The sequence below is a fragment of the Cyprinodon tularosa genome, unplaced genomic scaffold (genome assembly GCF_016077235.1).
Source record: "Cyprinodon tularosa strain WSP-4 unplaced genomic scaffold, ASM1607723v1 ctg1117, whole genome shotgun sequence".
NCBI lineage: Eukaryota > Metazoa > Chordata > Actinopteri > Cyprinodontiformes > Cyprinodontidae > Cyprinodon > Cyprinodon tularosa.
In genome coordinates, this window is record NW_024037913.1 from 166,466 (window position 1) to 185,797 (window position 19,332).

At 37.8% G+C, this 19,332-nt stretch overlaps 2 protein-coding genes across 3 annotated transcripts in view; both read right to left on the reverse strand.

Annotated features, from left to right (window-relative positions):
- The window catches only part of myo5c (myosin VC), a 33,005-nt gene extending 20,467 nt beyond the window's left edge, over window positions 1-12,538 (reverse strand). The window contains exons 1-17 of the mRNA XM_038299219.1: window positions 12,408-12,538; window positions 12,053-12,163; window positions 11,779-11,950; window positions 9,763-9,907; window positions 8,508-8,664; window positions 8,288-8,431; window positions 5,560-5,641; window positions 5,184-5,291; window positions 4,994-5,100; window positions 4,646-4,911; window positions 4,475-4,556; window positions 4,248-4,388; window positions 4,050-4,172; window positions 711-794; window positions 422-553; window positions 245-342; window positions 67-153 (exon numbers count right to left, since the gene is read on the reverse strand). Of these exons, the coding sequence (XP_038155147.1) occupies window positions 67-153; window positions 245-342; window positions 422-553; window positions 711-794; window positions 4,050-4,172; window positions 4,248-4,388; window positions 4,475-4,556; window positions 4,646-4,911; window positions 4,994-5,100; window positions 5,184-5,291; window positions 5,560-5,641; window positions 8,288-8,431; window positions 8,508-8,664; window positions 9,763-9,907; window positions 11,779-11,950; window positions 12,053-12,163; window positions 12,408-12,434 (2,066 nt within the window). The 5' untranslated portion in view covers window positions 12,435-12,538. The remainder of the gene's footprint in view (window positions 1-66; window positions 154-244; window positions 343-421; window positions 554-710; window positions 795-4,049; window positions 4,173-4,247; window positions 4,389-4,474; window positions 4,557-4,645; window positions 4,912-4,993; window positions 5,101-5,183; window positions 5,292-5,559; window positions 5,642-8,287; window positions 8,432-8,507; window positions 8,665-9,762; window positions 9,908-11,778; window positions 11,951-12,052; window positions 12,164-12,407) is intronic.
- A 3,330-nt stretch (window positions 12,539-15,868) lies between these two features.
- Window positions 15,869-19,332, reverse strand: part of LOC119792547 (unconventional myosin-Va-like) — a 39,227-nt gene continuing 35,763 nt past the window's right edge. For both annotated transcript variants that reach the window (XM_038299241.1, XM_038299231.1), the window contains exons 37-40: window positions 16,744-17,023; window positions 16,441-16,615; window positions 16,282-16,362; window positions 15,869-16,201 (exon numbers count right to left, since the gene is read on the reverse strand). In XM_038299241.1, the coding sequence (XP_038155169.1) occupies window positions 16,049-16,201; window positions 16,282-16,362; window positions 16,441-16,615; window positions 16,744-17,023 (689 nt within the window). In that variant the 3' untranslated portion in view covers window positions 15,869-16,048. The remainder of the gene's footprint in view (window positions 16,202-16,281; window positions 16,363-16,440; window positions 16,616-16,743; window positions 17,024-19,332) is intronic.

Genomic DNA, 19,332 nt, shown 5'->3' on the forward strand with positions numbered 1-19,332 from the left:
ACATCCGAGTCAGCAATGAGAGCTTAGAGACACAGATGTGTTGTAAACTTCACAAACAAAAGTCACCTGGATGGGTAGCTCTGTGCACTGATCCGAATAGTTTCCAGTACTCCACAGGCCCGCAGCTGCTGCACCACTCGCCCTGAGTCATATCTAAAAAAAACACAAAAACAAGTTCATCCTGTGGAAATTCTTTGGTGGGCAGAGAGAAAAATGTTCAAAACAGAGTTTCGCAAGAACGTACTCAAATGGGAGTTTCTCATCATTGGGCTTAATGCAGCGCACGTAGTGAGGTGTGGTGGCGTTCAGCGTCTCCATCAGTAAAGACAGGGAGCTGCAGAACTGCATCAATCCACAAAGTTTAGGATAAAGGTGCAAGAAATACTAACTTGGTTCCTTCTAGAATTAAAAACAAAGAGACCTTATTTCCCACTGAGGTCCTGAGCTGCTTATTGGCTGGTTTCACAGGTGGCCTGGCTGCTTTGACTCGGACGCCTTTACTGTTTGCTGAACTCTGCTCCTCCTCTTGGAAAAAGTTTGCTAGAAAAGGAAACTGATAACAGGCGCAAACAAAAAAAAAAAATCTCATAAGATTAGGGGGAAAACAAACAGTTGCTCCGCATAGCTTCTATTACAGAAACAGGATTTATGTTTTTTTTTAATGAATATTATGAATTAAGTTAAATATAAATTATTATAAATTAGTTCACCTTACTGGCTCTCATTGTGTCCACCAGTTCTTCATAAAGAGCATCTCTGTTCTTCTCAAGAAAACCTCTGCACTGGTATTCTACCTGCCAGCAGGAGATAGAAACAGGCGTCATCAGGTTATCCTGAGCTATCTCTACAGGTGCTGGTCATAAAATTAGAATATCATGAAAAAGTAGATTGATTTCAGTAATTCCATTTAAAAAGTGAAACTTGTATATTATATTCATACATTACATACAAACTCATATATTTCAGATGTTTATTTTGTTTAATTTTGAGGATTACAAATGACAACAAATGAAAATCTCAAATTTATCATATCAGAAAATTAGAATATTGTGAAAAGGTTCAAAATTGATGGCCCCTGGTGCCACACTCTAATCAGCTAATTAACTCAAACCACCTGCAAAAGCCTTTAAATGGTCTTTCAGTCTAGTTCTATAGGCTACACAATCATGGGGAAGACTGCTGACTTGACAGTTGTCCAAAAGACGACCATCGACACCTTGCACAAGGAGGGCAAGACACAAAAGGTCATCGCTAAAGAGGCTGGCTGTTCACAGAGCTCAGTGTCCAAGCACATTAATAGAGAGGCGAAGGGAAGGAAAAGATGTGGTCGAAAAAAGTGTACAAGCAAGAGAGATAACCGCACCCTGGAGAGGATTGTGAAACAAAACCCCTTCAAAAATGTGGGGGAGATTCACAAAGAGTGGACTGCAGCTGGAGTGAGTGCTTCAAGAACCACCACACACAGACGTATGAAAGACATGGGTTTCTGCTGTCGCATTCCTTGTGTCAAGCCACTCTTGAACCACAGACAGCGTCAGAAGCGTCTTGCCTGGGCTAAAGAGAAACAGGACTGGACTGCTGGTGAGTGGTCCAAAGTCATGTTCTCTGATGAAAGTAAATTTTGCATTTCCTTTGGAAATCAAGGTCCCAGAGTCTGGAGGAAAAGAAGAGAGGCACTTCATCCACGTTGCTTGAAGTCCAGTGTAAAGTTTCCACAGTCAGTGATGGTTTGGGGTGCCATGTCATCTGCTGGTGTTGGTCCATTGTGTTTTCTGAGGTCCAGGGTCAACGTAGCCACATACCAGGAAGTTTTAGAGCACTTCATGCTTCCTGCAGCTGACCAACTTTTTGGAGATGCAGATTTCATTTTCCAACAGGACTTGGCACCTGCACACAGTGCCAAAGCTACCAGTACCTGGTTGAAGGACCATGGTATCCCTGTTCTTAATTGGCCAGCAAACTCTCCTGACCTTAACCCCATAGAAAATCTATGGGGTATTGTGAAGAAGAAGATGCAATACACCAGACCCAACAATTCAGAAGAGCTAAAAGCCACTATTAGAGCAACCTGGGCTATCATAACACCTGAGCAGTGCCACAGACTGATCGACTCCATGCCACGCCGCATTGCTGCAGTAATACAGGCCAAAGGAGGCCCAACTAAATACTGAGTGCTGTACATGCTCATACTTTTCATGTTCATACTTTTCAGTTGGCCAACATTTCTATAAATCCTTTGTTTTTATTGGTCTTCAGTAATATTCTAATTTTCTGATATGATGAATTTGAGATTTTCATTTGTTGTCATTTGTAATCATCAAAATTAAACAAAATAAACATCTGAAATATATGAGTTTGTATGTAATGTATGAATATAATATACAAGTTTCACTTTTTAAATGGAATTACTGAAATCAATCTACTTTTTCATGATATTCTAATTTTATGACCAGCACCTGTATAGTTCTGCTGCTATAGGCTTAGACTGCTGGAGGACATAGGGATCCCTTTTTCATCATTCTGCTTCATTCTAGCTCTATTCTCCCACTCTGCAGAATCTGTTAGCTATACGGTGTTCTGTCAGATGAGCATACCCCGTCAGACCATCATACCTTTAGCCAATAAGCATGCGCAAGACGTCAGATTTGTGTTTATACCTTTTGTTTCGTACAAAAAATAGACTTTGAACTACCTCAATGGACGTGTATCGCTTAAGTCATTTAAAAAAAAAGCAATTTAAGATATGATTGCCATACGCTTTAAAAACACCAAAAAGTAAGTAATTAAATAGTTTTTTGTACATGACTAAAGGGATAAACGCTTGTTGAGGTAGTTAAGTTAAGCATTTTAAAATCTAAAGTACGTTTTTAAGTAGAGAACAACAATCGTTTAGTTTGGTATATAGAAAAATTTCTGATTCATATATTTTATCAAACACCTGAACTGATGGTTTGTTCTTTCCTTTCTTTTTTCTGTCTTAATGTTGGCAGTGGGCTTTAGGCTGCCCTGCGAGGCTTTAAACCTGGGTTTAACCGGAGACTAAGCCATTCTCAAGCACATATCAAGGAGCTCATTTTGAGCCTGGATCCAGATTTATTGTTGATTCTGTTCATGGTGGAGAATCCTGCTTCACAGCAGCAGGTTGAGCCAAACATCCTCTAAATGTGCAGGGTCATCTTTGAGCACGCCATTTCACTTTTCTTTCACCAGTTCACCGCAGTTCTTCCAGCAGTCCACGCTTTCTCTGCTCTCTTTTTCTCATGGTCTTCTCCTTCTTTCCCATCGCCCGGCTTGCCACAGGTTTGCCTGCTGTGTCTAAAAGTAGCAGCAGCAGCAACCCAGACTGACAGCAGCTCATTGGCTCATTTGGATCACGCGCAGCCTGGAGCCGGACGCTCCCCAGGGCTTTACCGTATTAACAGGAGAAGAGGAGCAAGTGAAATTAGACACTGTCTTCGGACAACATGCGGTAATTTATAAATGTTTTAAATCAGGTTTGATCCGGATCCAGACCCTGGTCCGCTAATCTGTGACCTCTGAACTAAAGGGATAAACTTTAGTTTGGCTATAGGTATGCTGGTCTGACAGAACACCGGGTCCATAAAATTATAAAAACATTATATATGGTTGGGGTGAGTGGTATTTGAAATCCAAGCAGAGAAACGCTCAAACGTCAAGAAACATTTCTTGTTGAACACTTAATTTTATCAAATATGGAATCATGTTTTATCATCATACATCTATTTTGTGGGAAATTAATTCACAGGATCATTTCTTATTTTGTTTGGATCAAATTTTTTTTCCTTTTTTGACAGACAGACCGTTCTCTCACTTGCAGGGAAGAATTGTTCTTTTAACTTTATAGAAAATAAAAGGGAAGCAAATCCTGGGATCTTTTCTGGAATACCGCTTTATCTTACCAGATTACAGCCTCAGGAGGAGAACGCAGCCATTAAGCTCACAGCAGTGCAACAATATGGGCAATTCTAGCACAGATTATATTTATTTACAGAGAGACATTATGTGGACACTGGATCACTGTACTCCACCTTGTCTGCAAAGTGTTGAATCACAAATGCCTCATTTGATAACCTGGGTTTCTCAAACAAGGGATTGGCTTCCAGGTAGTTATACAGCTTCTGTAACCAGCTCTGATCAGTTCCCTGAGGAAACTGAGAAAACATAAACATTTGTTAGAAACTGATCAAAGATCCCAAAAGAGGTTTTAAAAGGTCTAAAATTCTTACTAAACATTCTTCATCCAGAAGGTCAAGGATCCCCATTTTTGCTTCGATCAGATCAATGACGGGTTGATTATCATAAAAGTCTATTAGTGTCCAGGGGATGTCCTCCTTCATGTACTCCTCTTGCTCCAACTTGAAGACATGCTGAAAGGGAAGAGACATCGAAGTGACTCTTAAAGGGGAAAACTCAGCATGTAGAAGCAGCTACTGAGTGGAAATTTGCTTCATACCAAGTTAAACTGCTGCTGGAGCTTTTCGTTTGCATAGTTGATGCAAAACTGTTCGAAGCTGTTGATGTCAAATGTTTCAAATCTGAGGACCAAACGAAAAGCAATGTGATGAGGAGAATCAAAGGAAGAAAGCACTAAAGAAATATGAAAAGAGGTGTGGTTTTGCAGCACCCGTAAATGTCCAAAACACCAATGAAGGCGTGTTGTTTTCCTGGAACCTGCAGCGCCGTGTTGATCCTGGTGATGATGCAGTCAAACAGGTGGGCGTAGATCTGCTTAGCCAGAGCATCTCTGGCGGCCATTGCTCTCTCTTTCGGCACCGGCTTTACCACCGTTTCGCTCACCAGAACGATCCGGCGATGACACAGCCACCGCACCAGTTCAGATGGACTCACAGACAGCAAGTCACAGAACGCCGCCAGGTGGGGATCGTTCGACTGCAAGACACACGGTTTTTCAATTTCACCTGGAAGCTGATTCTAAAATCAGCTTAGATTTAATTTAAGATAAAGCACTCACAGGAGCAGATGACCTGTCATCCCCAGAGCTCCTGATCTCCACGTTCCCCAAATGCAAAATAGCAGCTATAACTTTAAACACATCTGACTGAAAGTCCTCTTTTAAACCTGCCACAGAGAGGTCAGGAAAAACACCTTAAAAGCAAGAAATTAAGATGTAACACAATGAAATTAGAGGCCTGAAAGTTTACCCAGAAGGGAGAAGGTACGACGAGTCTCCTCCATGTCCTTTTTATCGTCTACGCCTTCGATAGTTACGTCTCCACCCATGCTGGTGTACCTGAACTCATCTGCACTCACTACAAAAAAAATAAAAAAATAAGAACGCTGAAAAAAGATGCAGAAGTCAAACGTTTTTAATTTGCTACGTAAAAATAGCACAAAATGTTAAGTGTTTTAAAAGTTTTTTCATGTTTTTTTAGATGTGATTTTTCAAAAACGAAAACTAAGGGGAGAGACGCACAGCTGACATCGATACTTTATTACTGTAGCTGTGTGTTGTGAGGTTTACAGTGAAACAAAAAGGCAGCAGTCAGAGAGAAACAATGACTCAGCAGAAACACTCACGCAGTCTGAGGGTTTTAAACTCTGCTGAGTCTGCGCAGGAGCACATCTGGTAGAATATGTGGTAGTTGCGTTCATTCTCTGCCTACAGAAAAAAAGACAAATTATGTGATTCAAGACTGCAACTAAAATTATTTTGCAATCCATTAATTAATTAATAATCGATTAATAATCAGATAGCCAAAGGTTCCTTAAAGAAGACTTTTCACAGAATTAAAGAGGTGAAAGAAAAACTTTTCCACTTGAAGAGTTTTGGACTTTAGTACGGAAGAGGATTAGGGCCACTGAAGAAAAAAAAAAATAATAATAACTTAACTGATTTTTAAATTTTATTTCAGTTTAGTATGGGAAAAAAGTCAGAATTCTGACTTTATTCTCAGAATTCTGACTTTTTTCCCATACTAAACTGAAATAAAATTTAAAAATCAGTTAAGTTATTTTTTTATTTTTTCAGTGGCCCTAATCCTCTTCCATGCTTTAGAGCAGTTTGACAAACTGAAAAGATTTTTTATCTTAAATGCAAAATGTTTAGATATTTTTCTTTACAATTTTTATATAATTGCTGCTCTAAATGGTTCACTCTGTCAGCTAAAGGCACGTTTTAGAGTCTCTATACTCCAGTTAATGATTAATCGATTACTAAATTAGTTCGATTAATCACGATTAATTGTAAAAAAAACATTTGAATTTCATGCTAAAACAGACATATATTGTCCTGCACTTTACCTTTGTCATATTTTATCATGTTACAACCACAAATATCACAGTGCATGTGTTCACAAAGTAGCACACAGTATTATATGGGGAGAAAAATAGAGTTTAATTTCTTACGGTCTGATATCTCTGATTAAAACTGCCCTCCATTTATAGCCACCTAACAGGTAGAATCCACCTGGGGTCCGTTTTATGAAGCCGGTTTACTGAAAACAAGATGTCTAAACCTGAAAAAATGGAAACTCTGACTTTTCCGTTTCACTGAGACTTTACTCAACCTCTGTTTCTGTTGCCATAGTAACACCCGACCAGAGCTAACCTGGTCAGCAGCTGGTTTTCTTCAGTAAACTCAGAGTGTCCTCTGTCTCCGCTCTACTACCAGCTGCTTTATTTCCTGATTTAGTCGCATTTTTTGTCGTAGTTTTTTGTCATTTTCACCTGCTGCCAGAAGATTTCCCCTAAATAGATACATTGTCTCTACTATCATTCAAGAAATAATCCTGCAATATTTTCACAGTAAGAACCTCTATGGCAAGACAGTTCGATATGTGCCAGTTTTACTGAATATGTATTCCTGATATCTGTAAAAAAAAAAAAAAAAAAAATGTTTTTGTCTAAATGACCATTTTAAACAAAATGACATTCTCCACATCTAGAATAAATATTCTGGAAGTCTAGAAATTAATTTCAGATCTCCATCTTCCTAATATTACTGGTCAGCATTGGTATTATTTTAACTATGAAAACATGTTTTTCAGATATCATAAATATATTTTCAGTCAAGCTGATAAATGTCAGAACGGCCACTTAAAATGTGTAAACATTTGTGTTTTTTTACTTTCTAAAATTCAGTTTTTGTTACAGTAATTTAGAAAATATATTATTACAGTTAGGTCTACAACTAGAACCACAGAGAGGAGTGCTTTTAATAAATGTAAAAATGGCCTGCCATAGCCAATTTGTGTAAATTTACGCATTAACTGAAGCAACGATCTTCTCCTTTGCCATCTTCCTCTAGTTTGTAGCATTAGCGCTGTTTCTCTAGCTTTTACATACATTCTCCTTTTTTTTTTTGCATTAAAAACCTCTAGTTCCGGTGAGCTGAAAGAAGCACTTCCTGTTTGCTGTTGTCATGGTGACTCGTCGAATCGGGGCTTCACTGATAATGGATTTTCATACTTGTTGCGCACGCGCTAAACTGTGAGTGGACTTAGGACTTTAGGCTAGATCTATTTAGGGTTGCGGATTTGAAACCGAATTTGTTAACCCTGCTTCGTGAAACGAACCCTGAGCTGTGAAGGCCTCAGAGGTTTGTGGGGAAGCATTAGAGGATAATAAAAAAAATAAAATAGGACAAGAGCTATGGAAGAAAAACCTCTGCAAAGAGAGTCTTAAATAGAAGCTGCCAACAGACCCGGGGAAACTCTGGAGGAGCTTCAGAGGTCTGCAGCTCAGGTGGAACAATCTGTTGTCAAAGCAACTGTTAACTTTAATGTCTGTGAGTCTGGGAGAAGTCTTAACACCAGTTTGCAACACAAGGTATGTAAGAGAAACAGGAAACAGAAAAATGTTTTGAGATCAAAAATAAAAACCTCTAAAAAGTAACAGATAACTCTGATTTTCTGATTGTTGTCTATAAATATATGAGGAATTTAGGGCTGAAACAATTAATCTAATTAATAAAATTTTTGAAATATTAAACTAATTTAATCATTGATTAATCGTAACTGGAATATAGAAACTCTGAAACATGTCTTTAAAGATTTTAGGGCGACCCACTTAGAGCAGTAATTATACTATATATATTATATATTGTAAAAAAAACTTTTTTTCTATATGATAAAAACATTTTCGACTGTCAATCTGCTCTATAATCCAGAACTCAGTGAAAAGTCTTCATTAAGGAACATTTTGCTATCCGATTATTAATCAATTAATTGAAAAATAATCAGCAGATTTATCAATTTGCTAAATAACGGTTGTTTGCAGCCCTAGAGGAATCCCTCTTTAGACCTACCTGAAAAACCACTCTGGATTTCTCCAAGAGGTAAGTCCTCATGTTCGCTCCGATGATTCGATACCTCCGGTCAAAACTGATCTCTGTGTATTTTCCAAACCTGCTGCTGTTGTCATTACGGGTGGTTTTTGCATTTCCTATTGCCTGATAATAATAAAACAAATTTAGGATTTCTTTTTTTACTAGAACATGTTTTACAGAGGTTCCAGTGAAACCATACCTCTGTGATGGGATTGGAAGCCAGCACTTTGTCTTCTACTCGAGTATCACTTCCAGATTTGCTCACAACAGCAAAGTACCTCATAGCATAACGTGCCGATACGGTTTTACCGGCTCCAGACTCCCCGCTCACAATGATAGACTGGTTTTTATGATTCCTGTGGGCAAAATGGCAATATTAGCTGCTACAAAATGAAATGTATCTGCTGCCTATATATAACTAGTATAGTGACAATAAAAGCCTAAAGGGGTGATAGAATGTGGATTTCACAAAAAAAAAAAAAAAAACTGAGACAGAAACAATGATTATTAATTATGATTGCTCAATCATTGAAATAATCAGCAACTACTTTAGTAAATTTGTCTTTGACTTAAGTGTGTAGAGAACAAAAAATGCCATTTAAAAGAATAATTCAATTTAATTTATTTCTATAGCTCCAATTCACATCATGTCATCTCAGGTCACTTTCCAGTTCACCAGATCATCCAGTCAGATTGATTCAAAGTTTTCTATCTAAGGAAAACCAGCTGATTGCATCGACTCATTGACTCTTCAGCAATCCCTCACACTAAGCATGCTTGTAGCGACAGTGGAGAGGAAAAACTCCCTTTGAACAGGAAGAAACCTCCAGCAGAACCAGGCTCAGTGTGAGCGGCCATCTGCTGAGGCCCACTGGGGTAATAATAATAATAATAATAATAATAATAATAATAATAATAATAATAATAATAATAATAATAATAATAATAATAATATTCTAGTCAGAAACCAAAACCACTAAAAAAAAAACATTTAGCATTTAACATGAAAAAAAATCTCTAAATATATTCTGTCCTGAACTCCTGAGGTTGCAAAATGTTAGCTTCACCTCATTTACATTCTTTAAAAGAGCTCCTTAAGAAATGTTTGCTATCTAATTCCCATTTATTTAAATAAGTAGTCAACAGATAAATAATCATTATTGCAACCTTGCATCTAGAAATCATGTGATAGATGATTGACTTCTGAAATATGAATCTAACTTTATGTATTGTAGATAAATGTACATAAATCTTAAAATGTGGGTGAAATATTTCTGTAAATCCATAACGTGGCATTGAAGGCAGCCTGAAGGTATAAATAATGGAAGAAAGAACCAAGCAGTTATATTAGTGTGACATCAGCAGAGGCATGACTTAGCAAAGGTTGGTTTTCTAAAGCAAAGCAAAGTCTACCTTATAGCTTTAATGTTCCGAGTGTTGTAGAATATCATTACCTGGCCATTTGTTTGTAGGCTTCCTCAGCCACAGCGAATATATGGGGGTCCATGTCTCCCATGTTCTGGCCTGAATAGGCATGAATAATTGCGTCGCCATAGATGGGAAGCTGCTTATAAGGATTTACAGCAACCAGAATAATACCTGAAAAAGACAAACCGGATGAGCTTGATCCAAAAAGCACAACCTGGCATCCCATCGCAGAATTATGGATAAAAAATATACAGAAATTTACATTTACTACAGCACCATGCAGTTATCGCCATAGTTTTTCTTTTATGTACGTTTTATGTACTCCTTTGATCCCCGAGCCATCAAGCTGTACAACTCCTCATTTGGGGGAAGGAGGAGGCTACGGAAGAGGATTAGGGCCACTGAAAAAAAAAGTTAACTGCTTTTTAAATTTTATTTCAGTTTAACATGGGAAGAAAGTCAGAATTCTGACTTTTTTCCCATACTATACTGAAATAAAATAAAAAAAATCAGTTAACTTTTTTTTTTTTTTTCAGTGGCCCTAATCCTCTTCAGTAGGAGGCAGAGGCGTAGCCAGAACATTTTAATAAGGGTGGGGGGGTCGAAAACGGATAGGCGCCAGAACAAATATACACTCTTTTTATATTGTCTGTTGTATTTTTTGCTTTAACATTTTGTACTCTATATAATCTACTGGAACCAGAATTTCCCTGAAGGAATAATCCCAAGGGATAAATAATAAAGAGTCCAAGTCTTAGTTGTGTTTTTAGGGTGTTGGAAAGTATTTGTTTTCTTTAACTCAGAGAATTGTTTATATATGTGGGGAAAAAACAACAAAAAGCAAAAAAAAAAAGAATTTTTAAGTTTAGTTTTTAGATGATCTGCTATCATTTTTCTTTCAATGAGTTTTTATAATCCTACTGGTTTTCTAAAAAATCTCTAATGCCTTCAAAGAACATCTCCCATTATCATACATTTAATTATACTTATTTGGATTTATTAGGCGAGTTCTGAACGCTCGACTCTGTCTCAACAAAAATCGAGCATTAATATTTTTCCATGACCTTGTTGTTGAGTTGAGAATTAAATGTTTCTATTGGGTTTTTATTCTCCAGGTACAGCAGAATTAGCTTCAGTTTTACATTGTTAAAACATTTTACAGTGCAGTATTTTATTGGTTATCTTTTAACTCTTATCTATTATGCTTTTCTTATTAGGGATGCACGATATAATCGGCCCTTTATCGGTATCTGCCTTAAAACTGAATATCGGACATCGGCCAGCCCACCGATATTTAACCCGATATTTGATCAGCTTCTGAGTTTCTAAAGTTTAAATAAAAAATAAAAAATACTACTTCTTCTTCTTCCTCAAAAACTTCTTTTTTACAGACTTAAAAACTTCTAAAGACGAGGGAAAAAATATTGACACATTAAAATATCCCAATATCTTCATATGCTGATATATTGCCATTTAAAAACACCATATCAATCTCTTTTACTAATGAAATATTGCTGTATGTCATCGTTATGCTACGAAATCCCCCGAAAATTCACGGGATTTGGCCATATCTTTATATGTTGATATATTGACGCGGTATCGATCTATTTTACTAACAAAATCTCACAAGAATTTGCAAAATATCACGAGAGTTTGTAACAGAACGATGAAATTTCACGAGATTTTGAAAGTAAAATAGATCGATACCGCGTTTTTAAAAATCTATTTGATATCAGCATATGAAAATATATTTGAGTATATTATTTTTCAAAGTGTCAGAAATGGATAACAAAACTGCTATTTTCAATGACTACTTATTTTTGTCCAGCTTTAACATCGGTATCGATATCGGTTATCGGCTACATGAGTTTTAAAATATCGGCATATCGGATATCGGCCAAAATCCCAATATCGTGCATCCCTATTTCTTATACATTTTTCTAAGGTCCACAATTTTTGATATAATCTTTTTGCTGCTGTAAACACCAGAATTTCCCCATTGTGGGACAATAAAGGGATTTTTCTGTTCTATTCTCTCGTACCACAGTAGGTATAGATGATCCTGGACTCGACGAATCGGACTTTGAGGTTGTGCAGTACTGCGGGCTCGTGCAGGTAGCTGAGGGCTGTGAGGTCGTTCTCGCCCACCAGGATGTCTGGGTTTCTAAGAGGCGGCAGATTCGGTTTGGAGGGATCGACTGGGTAGAGGTGCACCTGTGGAGAGATAAATCCCACAGTTAGGTCAGCTGCTCATTTTCACATATGGGGATTCATTAGAGCTGCATTCGACGCTTTTATTAGTGAGATTTAGCTCACAGTGCCGTCTTCAAGGAGCAACTGAAGAACATTATCTCCTGAGTGGAAGTCTTTGGTGATTTCAGCTGATTTCCAAACATGTTCTTCATCCAGTATCCAGACTCTGTTGTACTGAGAGAGATGGTTCAGAGAGTGAAAGCAAAAATAATGATGTCATTTATTAGTGCTTTGAGTCTCACAGGAAAATGTTTAACAGGGAACTTTGAAGGGCATTTAAATTGTACAGGTGGATTTTCTATAAGACTGGAACTGCATCACATCCCCAAACACTGGGAAAGTTTCCATATGTCTGTATGATCTGCAAATATATCAAACATATGTTGTTGTAATGATCAGATAAGCGTAATGCTCTTACCTTGGTGTATAACTCAGATAAAGCCATGTTTGGCCTTCAGTTTTCTCAGGTTCTGTTCGCACCTGCAGCTTTCCTGGACTTTCTAACTTACCATTAAAGTCTCACAGTGACGTCACTTGTTTCTAACAACTCTAGGACAATCACTAACCATGCTTCCCAAAAATAGCGTCCAACTTCCGGGCAATATTTTCACAATAAAGGTTCCATTCAAAGGACTGAAAATGTCAGCCTGTTCTAGGCTTACAGATATGATCACTATGGTCAGTATTTTTTAAATCTGCTCCAAACACATTATCTCTGCAAATGACCTAGAAAAAAGTCCCATTGGGTTTTAAAATAGTAACAAATTTTAGTATCAGCAAATATTTACGAATAAAATCAGAAGCAAAATCATGACTTTTGGTTGTTGTGCAAATTGCACCAATGGTCACTGTCTGGTTATTCATTTAAACAATTAAAAATAAACAATCTTCCTCACTTATCTTAATCACTTTTTTTTTTCATTTTTATTTACTATGTGTTTAAGTTACCATTGTTATAATTCTTTAAAGTCCAAATAGAATTTCATTGGGATAAAGTTGTACTGTTTTTCCATAATTGAAATACATTAAATAAGTAGGGATGCACGATATAATCGGCCCCCTATCGGTATCGGCCTTAAAAATGAATATCGGACATCGGCCGCCCCACCGATATTTAACCCGATATTTGATCAGCTTCTGAGTTTCTAAAGTCTAAAAAAAATAAAAAATACTACTTCTTCTTCCTCAAAAACTTTTTTTTTTACAGACTTAAAAACTTCTAAAGACGAGAGAAAAAATATTGATACATTAAAATATCCCAATATCTTCATATGCTGATATATTGCCATTTAAAAACACCATATCAATCTCTTTTACTAATGAAATATTGCTATATGTCATCGTTATGCTACGAAATCCCCCCAAAATTCACCAAATGTTGCCATATTTTTATATGTTGATATATTGACGCGGTATCGATCTATTTTACTAACAAAATCTCACAAGAATTTGCAAAATATCACGAGAGTTTGTAACAGAACGATGAAATTTCAACAGATTTTGAAAGTAAAATAGATCGATACCGCGTTTTTAAAAATCTATTTGATATCAGCATATGAAAATATATTTGAGTATATTATTTTTCAAAGTGTCAGAAATGGATAACAAAACTGCTATTTTCAAAGACTACTTATTTTTGTCCAGCTTTAACATCGGTATCGATATCGGTTATCGGCTACATGAGTTTTAAAATATCGGCATATCGGATATCGGGCAAAATCCCAATATCGTGCATCCCTAGAATAAAGTATTGAAAAAAAATCATCATGGGACTTTGTGTTTAAGGAATTTAAGTAATGTGAATGGATGAAAATAAATATTAAAACCAAATACATGCATCCATTCTCTATGACCCCCATCTATGCAGAGTCATAGGAGCCACTCTACCAAAATAAAGGTCATTTGGGGAAACCAATTAGGATTTCAGGAAATCCTATACACTACTGTTTATGCTCTAAAAACATTCTAAATGACTTCGTTTCGAGTAAATTATGGACGCTACCCACTCAGGACACTTGGAATACATTGGACGAGCAGTATGGAGGAATATTGACACGTTTTTTGTGGACTTTTATGGACTTTTCTGTCTCGGGCGCTATGGACCTCCATTATTTGAATGTCAGCAGACAACAAGAAGCCTCCCAGATCTCCAGATGCATTTGAGATATCAAAAAAGTACTCCAGAGTGTTGTTCAGCATGGGGGGGAGTAGAAAATGAAGGCTAATCATGTTTTGGGTGTACTATTCCTTTAACCATTATGTACAGAGTATGTCTGCTTCTGTTTCCTTGAACCCCAGTGGGCCTCAGCAGATGGCCGCTCACACTGAGCCTGGTTCTGCTGGAGGTTTCTTCCTGTTCAAAGGGAGTTTTTCCTCTCCACTGTCGCTACAAGCATGCTTAGTGTGAGGGATTGCTGAAGAGTCAATGAGTCGATGCAATCAGCTGGTTTTCCTTAGATAGAAAACTATGAATCAATCTGACTGGATGATCTGGTGAACTGGAAAGTGCCTTGAGATGACATGATGTGAATTGACGCTATAGAAATAAACTGAATAGAAATTTAGGAGCAATGGACGTGGGAAAGGTGTCATCACAGAAAATTATATTCAGCCGCGTAAACTTTATTTAAAAAAAAGTCATGAGTTTTATTTTGAAACGTCCAGAGGAACCTGGCCTGCTTCCTGTAATTAACCTCGGGACTTTGACTGGCCCCGCCCACCTGTCTCATGACAGCGGCTTGACTCAGAGGGTGTGCTCGTTTTATCAAGGATCCTCACCACAAAGAAACCGGATCCAAACCTCCAGATCTCCTGAAGCATTTAGGGCATTTTTTCCCAAAGAAAGAGTTTAATCATGAATATAACAAAAAAATCAGAAAACAAACCATAATCTTATAATAAAGTGAGAACCAGGAATCCAACAGGAAATTAAAGTGTTTTACGAGGAAACGTGAAAAAAAGTTAAACTAAAACATATCATTAAAAAATATACAGATTCGCTTTTTAATTTTGGACAGTAAAATATCCAAATTGGTTATCTAGTTTTTTTGTTTTTCTTTTTCTTTGCTTTAGCTCATTTGCAACAACTATATATCGTTTCAAACGTTACAAATAGTGTTATTAAAACTTTCATTTTTTTCCCTTTTCTTTGAAGCGTTTCGCGTTGATAGTCTCACAGGTTACTGACACCTGCTGGACATTTAAAGACACTACAAGCAGCTGATATGACAGACTAAACTGAATTGATTTGATGACCGAATACAATGATATCATTGAAGTTATTGTAGGTTATATTGTATTATATCATATCTATTAAATTAAAAATATCTTGGATATTTTTAGATGCAGTCAATAAATAATGTAAACATAACGGGAGAAATTAGGGGAAAATGCAAATGAGGATGCTGGTGGACTATGATTTTAAATCATAATTTTAAAGCAATAAAAATAGTAAACAAACTAAGAGTCAGTTTTAAATTAACTGATACAGTGTTTGCTCTATGGGTTCCACGCATGCACTGACACATCGGTGCTGCTGGACTCATCATAAGACGCCGATCAAAACATGTCAGCCATGAAACACTTTGGGTCAGGACGATGTTTCTTCATCCACACTTTAAATAAACACTGTAAAAGGTTTCTATCTTCTCATTAGTGGCCTGTAGGGGGTTAAGTTTGAGCTTTTAATGATGCATTTAGAGTCTTTGAATATGCAGCGTTCAACTTTAAATAACTTTAAAACAAGAACTGAGTCTGTTTAATGTATCTATATAGATATAATGAGTTCCTTTAACCCATAATGGTGAAAATTATACATGAAAGCAAAAATACATACACCTCCATTATAATTAGACAGGAATCTCCAAGTCTCCAAAAATCTTCTGGTCTAATATTTGATCAGTTTGTTTTAATGAAACAGTTGATTTGAGCTGGTTGGTTTCCTGGTACAGAGCTGCTGTTCTGTTTCAGTAGGTCGAGATCAGGCACTTCTACATCTTGTTTTTTTATTCACGTCAAAACCAGAGATAAGAAACGTTATGCAAGTGGCAGAGGTCGAATCTAGACTCGGATGAGGAAGCCCAGATTGAGGCTGGTGGGGATCTGAATGCTCTCCAGAGGCACAGGGGAAGGGCTGAATGGGAACGTCACAGAGAAGATTTTCTTGGCATCCATCATTAGGCTGGAAGATTTATCTCTGACTTTCAAAATGTTCTAAAGAGCAAAGGAAAAAAATAGTTAAATACTTATCAAATGCAAGCTGAACAATAAAATATTGCTGATTAAGGCCTCACTTTAATAGTGGTGATGAAGGAGTTGGACACTCTTTCTTCAAACTCAATCACCGGGGTGTACAAGGTAAGGATTTTAACAATCTGCCCAAAAAAAAAATATATAAAAAATCAGAAACTGTGTGAAATATCATAGAGATTTTAGATTTACTAAGGCTGGACCTGTGCTGAGGTGAGGGAGGAGCACATGCTGCAGATTGCCTGGGCATCAGCTTCAGTGCTCTTCTTGATTTGTAAAAGCTGTGCAGCTTGAACAAGAGGCTCCAGAGTTTCCTTTGCACCGCAGTCAGTCAGCTCCCTCTCTGCCAGCCACTCCTCAAGCTGCCAAATGTTGTACCTGTGGCCAGACAGGTGGACAAGAGACAGGTGGAGTTAAAAACAGATAAAAGCACCTTGAAAGCTGTATTTTTCATACTTAATGTCAATCAATTACCATTACGTAGCGTTTTGTTTTTCTGGAATTACCTGATCTGTAGGCCTTTACCCCATGAACACATGTCCTTCCTCAGCAGCAGATTGTTAAGGGTCACGGCGCAGATGATGTAAAACTGCTGTCTGACCACCTGTTTGATGACGTCGGAGTCCATCCCGTGTTGACTCATGGTGGTGTGGAAGAAGCTGAGACGCTGCAGCAGGACTTCCACAGTCACGGCATCCTCAGGGAAACTGGAGCTCCTCTTTCTCAGGCCTGTTGGTTTGGAGCCTAAAACTCCTTGTACGTTCTCGTGCTCCAGCATGCACGATACTGCAAACATAACAATGATACAACTGCCTTCAAGAAATTATTCAGAAAACTTTGAGTTTTTCACATTTTTATCCTGTCAGAACCTCAAATGTCACTGAGGGTTGCTCAGACAGACCAGCGATGATGCAATCTGCATCGTTTCTCATCCAAGGAGCCATTTTACTCAGATCAGATAGATTAAAGTCGGTGACAGCTGCTGATACTGGATACTGTTAGCTTCGTGAGACCATCCTGATCTCGCGAGCTTTCAAGGTTTCACTCGCAGATCAGTCTGGAGACTCTCCGTTAAAGAAAATTTGGAGCCGTTCACCAAACGAACGTCCAATCAGCGTTGGCTTTGAGGCGGGTTGAGGTGTGACGCAACGAGAAGCGCGACAGTTCAGTCTAAAGAACATGGCGGCTTCAGCCGATGAAACTAGCGTTAGCGTGGCTATCGAGCAAGTTTTATCGGAATTACAGAGTATTTCTTCACTGAAAGAAGAGCAAAACACTGCTCTGGAGGCTTTTCTCAGAGGAAAAGATGTTTTTGCTCTTCTCCCGACTGGTTTCACCAAGAGTTTGATCTATCAATTGGCTCCTCTTCGTCGTCGCTCTGTTAGTACGTCATATGCTTCGTTGATCTGATTGGTTTATTTGGCCCGTCTATCACCAACATAGGCCAATCAGCTAACCAGTATTTTCGCCCCTTCCCAAAATTACTTCAACGGAAAGTTGCCAGATGGATATGCGGAGCAAATCCATCTGGCAGAGTCAGGTTAGGATACTTGACCTTAACATAAAACATATCTTGATTTCTTTTTAAATATCTGCAATAGGAAACTGTTGCTATTTTAAACAAAAAACAGTTCATTTGCATTTTTAGTTTTTTAAATAAGGACAAAACATGAAATTGTCATAAAGAGGAAGCATGCAACTTGGACTTTTGTCCATTGGATGTTAATTTATGTAAAAAATAAAAATAAACATTGTCCGAGCTAATGACAAGCTAAAAACATATCTCTAATGACATTTTGTTGTGAAACTTGCGGAAGAGGATTAGGGCCACTGAAAAAAATAAAAATTAGCTGGTTTTTAAATATTTCAGTTTAATATTGGGGAAAAAGTCAGAATTCTGAGTTTAAAGTCAGAAGTTAAACTCCTGCACGCTCTCAGACCTCTTAATAAGCGTTCCTATGTAGCAGCAGGTACAGGGTTGTGCAAAGTTTTAAAGTAGAGAAGTCTTTTAAAAAATTCTCGAAAATCCTCCACAATACCTTTAAGCTTTTACTGAAGAATATCATTAAAGCCTTTTTATTCAGACATCGTTTGATGAGCAGATTGACGCCTCGATGATTCAGCTCTGATGAACAGCTCATTTCCCTGAATTTACTTAGGGTAAGAGGTTCCTGTGCTGTTCGCCGATTGTACCGTCAAACGCATCCATGTTAAAAGCGTCCGACCTAGCAAATAACCAAACTGTTTTATTGAAGATGGATTTTGTGGATCTTTGGAAGCTACCAGCATCCAACTCAACTTAGAAACCGATGAAAACATAAAGTAAGGTAAAAAAGTAAAAAATAAAAATTTTCATGTGAATGTGCTTTACTGGAGGCATCCATGTTTGTCAAAGAACACTACTGCCACCTACTGGTTAGTGACATCACGGTGCGGTATCGGCTGTTGATCAAGTCCCAGTGCTGTATCTGGTGTTTGTCACAACGCGCTATTATCCAAGTCATCTTGAAAACATTCTTCTTCCAAATGTTGGCTACATATTACGGGTTTTTTCTCTGGCCAGAAGTTCGATGGCAAATCCTCCCTCTTCAAGTTGGCGATCCAACGACCAACCCGTCCGTGGAGGATCAGGAATCAGAAAGGTGGAATAACTCTTTTCACTTTTACCCGATGTATTCCAGCATCCAGCTGCCATGCACGTGGGCATTGTCAGTTTCACTATAGCTCTGGTGAATTTCAATGGTGAAGTCCTCTGGAAGTCTTCAATAATTGTTGTCGATTGCAGATGTGTCTAGTAGTTCCCATTGATTTAGCTTGGAAAGCGGGGAGAATGGCGCTAGGCTTACCGCACCGTGACGTCACTGCTGGAAGATGGCAGGAGGGAGGGGTTACTATATTTGGGCAAAGATGGCCGCTCCCAGACTCAGTGATCGCTACAATAATTTTTTTACTGATTAATGCTAAATTCATTAAATGACGGCGAACGTATTAGTTTTAGATATAAATAATAATCCATTGATTATTCCTTGCTGACTGGACTTCTCTTTTAAGACACAAATGGACTTTTTGCTCATCAGGTAGCTTCAGACTCTGGA